The sequence below is a fragment of the Salvelinus sp. IW2-2015 genome, linkage group LG25, assembly GCF_002910315.2.
Source record: "Salvelinus sp. IW2-2015 linkage group LG25, ASM291031v2, whole genome shotgun sequence".
NCBI lineage: Eukaryota > Metazoa > Chordata > Actinopteri > Salmoniformes > Salmonidae > Salvelinus > Salvelinus sp. IW2-2015.
Genome location: NC_036865.1, coordinates 14,249,658 through 14,254,749, shown reverse-complemented (window position 1 = coordinate 14,254,749; position 5,092 = coordinate 14,249,658). Strand labels below are relative to the sequence as shown.

Here is a 5,092-nt window from a genome sequence, read left to right as displayed (position 1 = left end):
AGATCAGCACACAGAAGGATCAGCACACAGAAGATCAGCACACAGGAAGGATCAGCACACAAGAAAGGATCAGCACACAGAAAGGATCAGCACAACAGAAAGGATCAGCACACAGGAAGGATCAGCACACAGAAGGATGAACAGGCCAAGCTCCTCTGAGAAGGTAAAGATGAAGCGGGAGGGGGAGGGAGAACAGGCCTAGCTCCTCTGAGAAGGTAAAGATGAAGCGGGAGGGGGAGGGAGAACAGGCCAAGCTCCTCTGAGAAGGTAAAGATGAAGTGGGAGGGGGAGGGAGGATGGATGTATTGAGACCCCCAGAGGAAAGCCTTGCTGGAGGTGGTTGTGGTGACATGACATTTACAGTGCGTGTGAGCAGGTGCTCATTATGCATGTTCTGTCACAGTAGTTTGGGGTCATGGTAGGTAATGTATGTGTGTGTTTATGTGTGCACGCGTCCTTGTGGCACTTTTTGAATTCTGACTGAGTGGCTTTAGGACTTGGTGAGAAATGCAGCTCTAGTGGTGTGTGTGTGTGAGTATTCTGGGTAATGGTTAGTGATGTGAGTAATTCCATGGCCTGTGGAATAGGGTAGTGTGTCTGGGTTTATACAGTGATGATGGGGCTGGCTGCCCACAGGGAATAACACAGCCACGAAGACCCTTGTGTACTGTACCAAGGCTATACTGAACACTACCCATACTGAACACACACGGAACATTCCTTAGTTCTGTTGCTGAACATCCACTACTCGACACACACTAAACAAAGCCTGAACGCTACTCATAGTCTTAACTGAACCCTTACTGAACATAAACTACTGTCATGGAACATTCAGTCCTCTTACTGCAGACACAGGGATCCAAGTCCTACCAAAAGTACTCCCTGAGTAATCCAGTAGTTTTACTGAACACACACCAGTTAGCCACAGTTCTATTTGAACACTTTTAATGATGCCACAGTGAGTGACCCGGCGACTGTGTCGTTTTCTGACCCCACACGACCCTGTCAGAGCCCCAGACTCAAGGCAAAGCATGCTGGGAATCAGAAAGCAGAGGAATGTGCCCTCTGTGCTGACCTGCAGTCTGAGTGCAGATTGATTGAGGTGTGTGTGTGTGTGTGTGTGTGTGTGTGTGTGTGTGTGGTGTGTGTGTGTGTGTGTGTGTGTTGTGTGTGTTGTGTGTGTTCAGGACTGTGCGATGACCGCTGTGTGTGTTAGTCTATGTGATGGCGGTATTGGGGAAGTGTGTTGTGTACTTGCAGTTCACTTGCTCCTCTTCTGTTCCCACTTCGCTTATCAGCTGGGCCCCAGCTGTCACATGGGACCCAGTGTCCAAGCGAGATATTTGTGTGTTTGAGGCGTTTGTAAGACAAAATGGTTCATGACGTGTGTGTGTTTGTGTGTGGTTGCGTGGCGCTTTGAATTCTTGTGGTTTTTGTGTATACTTTATTATATGCGCTCAAGGGTTGTGTGTGTGTGTTAACACGCTGGCAAAGCTTGATTAATCTCCATCTCTCTCTTCTCTCTCTCTCTCAACATCCTGTCTCTCTCTCTTCGCTCTCTCTTCGCGCTCTCCTCTCTCGCGCTCTCTCTCTCGCGTCTCCTCTCGTTGGGCTCTCTCTCTCTCCCGGCGCTCATCTCTCTCGCGCTCTCTCCTCTCGCCTCTCTCTCTCGCGCTCTCTCTCTCGCGCCTCTCTCTCTCAGCGCTCTTCTCGCGCTCTCTCTCTCGCAGCTCTTCTCTTCGGCGGCCTCTCTCTCTTGCCTCGCTCTCTCTCATCTCTCTTCCTCTCTCTCTCTCATGCTCTCTCTTTTCTCATGCTCTCATCTCTCTCTCTCATTCTCTCGTCATTCCTTCGGCTCTCTCTCTTCATGTTGCGGCTCTCTCTCTCTCGCTCCTTCAATTCAATTCAATTCAATTGACTTTATTGACATGGCAAGTTATTATTACTTACACTTGTCACAGTATAACATATCGCAAAAAGGTAAAATGGCTCTCTTCTCGCGCTCTCTCGCTCGACTCTTCGCTCTCTCTCTCTCTCTCTTCATCATGCTCGGTCGTCTCTCTCTCTCTTCTGCGCTCTCTACATCTCTCTCTCTGTTCTCCAGCCTCGCTCATTCTCTCTTCATGCTCGCTCTCTCTCTCTCAATGCTCACTCTCTCTCTCTCTCATGCTCGCTCTCGCTCTCTCTCATTTGCTCGTCTCTCTCTCTCCTCATCTCGCTCTCTCTCTATGCTCGCTCTCTCTCTCATGCTCGCTCTCTCTCTCATGCTGCTCTCTCTCATGCTCGCTTCTCTCTCTCTCTCATGTCTCTCTCTCTCATGCTCTTCTTGCTCTCTCATCTCATTCTCTTCTCTCCATTCTCTTCTCTTCTCATGGCTCTCTCTCTCTCTCTCTCTCATGTCTCGCTCTCTCTCTCTCTCATCTCTCTCTCTCGACCTGCTCGCTCTTCTCTCCAGCATCTCTCTCTCTCGCTCTCTCTCCTCTCTCTCTCTCTCATCATTCCTCTCTCTCTCATTCTCTCTCTCTCATTCTCTCTCTCTCTCTTCTCTTCTCTCTCTCTCATCTCTCCATGTTCGTTCTCTCTCTCATGTTCGTCTCTCTCTATGTTCGCGCTCTCTCTTCGCGCTCTCTCTCTCGCGCTCTCTCTCTCTGCCGCTCTCTCTCTCGCGCTTCTCTCTCTCGCGCTCATCTCTCTCGCGCTCTTCTCTCTCGCGCTCTCCCTCTCTCGGCGCTCTCTCTCTCGCGCCAATCTACTCTCCGCTGCTCCTCTTCTCGTTGCGTCTTCTCTCTCTCTCATATCTCTCTCTCTCTCTTCTCATGCTCTCTCCTCTCTCATGCTCGCTCTCTCTCTATCTGCTCGCTCTCTCTCTCTCTCATGCTCTCTCTCTCTCTCATGCTGCTGCTCTCTCTCTCCTTCTCTCTCTCTCTCTCTCTCTCTCTCTCTCTCTCTCATTATCTCTCTCTTCTCTCATGCTCTCTCTTCTCTCATGCTCTCTCTCTCTCATTCTCTCTCTTCTCTTCCATGCTCTCTCTCTCTCTCATGCTCTCTCATTCTCGCTCTCTCTCTCATGTTCGGCTCTCTCTTCTCGCGCTTCTCTCCGCCTCTCTCGCTCGCTCTCTCGCTCTCTTCTCTCGCTTCTCTCTCTCTCATGCTCTCCTCTCTCTCTTCTCTCTGCTTCGCTCCTCGTTTCTCTCATGCTCGTCTCGTCTCTCTTCTCATGCTCGCTCTCTCTCTCTCTCTCAAATGCTCGCCTCTTCTCTCTCTCATGCTTCGCTCTCGCTCTCTTCATGCTTCGCAATCTCTCTCTCTCTCATGCTCGTCTCTCTCTCTCTCAGTGCTCGCTCTCCTCTCTCTCCTCATGCTCGCTGTCTCCCGCTCTCCATGCTCTCTCTTCTCTCATGTCTTCATCGCTCTCTGCCTCTCATTCTCTCTCTCATCTTCTCTCTCATGCTCTCTCTCCTCTCCTTCTCTCTCATCTCTCTCTCGTCTCATCTCTCTCTCTCATGCTCGCCTCTCTCTCTCTCATCGCTCTCTCTATTCTCTCCTTCTCTTCTCTCTCTCTGTCTCATTCTCTCTTCTCGTCATTTTCTCTCTCTCTCTCATGTTCGTTCTCTTCTCCTCTCATAATGTTCGTTCTCTTCTCATGTTCGCGCGTCTCCTCTCCGCGCTCTCTCTCTCGCCGCTTCTACTCTCGCTCAGCCTCTCTCTCTCTCGTCCGCGCTCTCATCGTCTCTCGCTGGCTCTCCGCTCTCCGCTCTCTCTCTCTCCATGCCCTCTCTCCTCTCTCATCTCGCTCTCCGTCTCCTACATTGCATGCCTCTCTCTTCTCATGCTCTCGGCTCTCTCCTCTCATTGGCCCTCGCTCTCCTCTCATTCTCGATGCGTCCTTTCTCTCGGCTATGTCGCTCCTCGCTCTCCTCCTCTGCTCAATCTCTCCTCTTCTCTCTTCTCCTTATCTCTCTCTCTCTCTCTTCTCTCCTCTCTCTCTCTCTATCCCTGCTCTCTCTCTCTCTCTTCTCTCATGCCTTCTCTCATCTCTCTCTCTCTCTTCTCTCTCTCATTGCTCTCTCTCTTGCTCTCGAGTCTCTCTCTCTCGTTCTTCATATTTCTCTCTCAGCTCTTCTCTTGCTCTCTTCTCTCTGGCCTCATTATCGCTACCGTTCTTCTTCATCTTCGCGCTCGCCTCTTCTCTCGTGCCCCCGCATTCTCTCGCTCTCTCACGCTCTCGCCAGCTCGCTCTCTCGACCTCCTGCCCCTCCCTCTCTCGTCATCTCTCTCCTCATTCTTCTCTCCTCATGCCTCTCTCTCTCTCTCCTCATGCTCTCTCTCTTCCTCCTCTACAGGATGCTCTGCATCTCTCTCTCTCTTACATCCTTCGTTCCTGATCTTCCTCTCATGCTCGCTCTCGATGTCTCTCTCCCTCATGCCGCCCTCGCCTCATGCTCTCTCCATGCTCGCATCCCTTCTCTCTCTCTTCAATCGCTCGCTCTCTCTCTCTCTCGAATGCTCCTCTCTCGATCTCTTCCATGCTCCCTCTTCGCATCTCTCTCTCATTCTCTGCTCTCCATTCTCTCCTCTCTTCTCTCTTCCTATCTCTCTTCTATTCTTCCCTCTCATTTTCTCTTCCTCTCATCTTCTGTTCTCCTTCTCTCTCCATCGTCTGTTCTCTCTCTCAATGTTCGCGTCTTCTCTCGCTCTCTCCTCTTCCGCATCTCTCTGCCCTGCCCTCTCTTCTTAGGCTCCCTCTCTCATCTCTCACTCGCGCTCCTCCTCTCTCTCATCTCCGGCTCTCTCTCGCTCATCTCGCTCTCTCTTCTCATGCTCAGCTCTCTCTCTTCTCGCTCTCTTCATGCTTCATGCGTCTCGCCCTCTTCTCATGCTCGATTCTTCATTTCTCTCATGCTCGTCTCTCTCTCTCTGCTGGCTCTTCGTCTCCTCTCTCTCCATTCTCTCTCTCTCTCTCTCTCATTCTCTCCTCTCCTCTCTCTCTCTCTCTCTCTCTCATCTCTCTCGTCTGCTCTCTCTCTCCCTCTCCTCATTATCTCTCTCTCTCTCTCATTCTCTCCATTCTAAGCTCTCTCCTCATCTCTCT

At 51.1% G+C, this 5,092-nt stretch overlaps 1 protein-coding gene across 1 annotated transcript in view; it reads left to right on the top strand.

The window, feature by feature from the left end:
* LOC111951860 (stromal membrane-associated protein 1) overlaps window positions 1–5,092 on the top strand; it is a 56,553-nt gene that overhangs the window by 17,578 nt on the left and 33,883 nt on the right. The window contains exons 6-7 of the mRNA XM_023970146.2: window positions 3–124; window positions 240–267. Of these exons, the coding sequence (XP_023825914.2) occupies window positions 3–124; window positions 240–267 (150 nt within the window). The remainder of the gene's footprint in view (window positions 1–2; window positions 125–239; window positions 268–5,092) is intronic.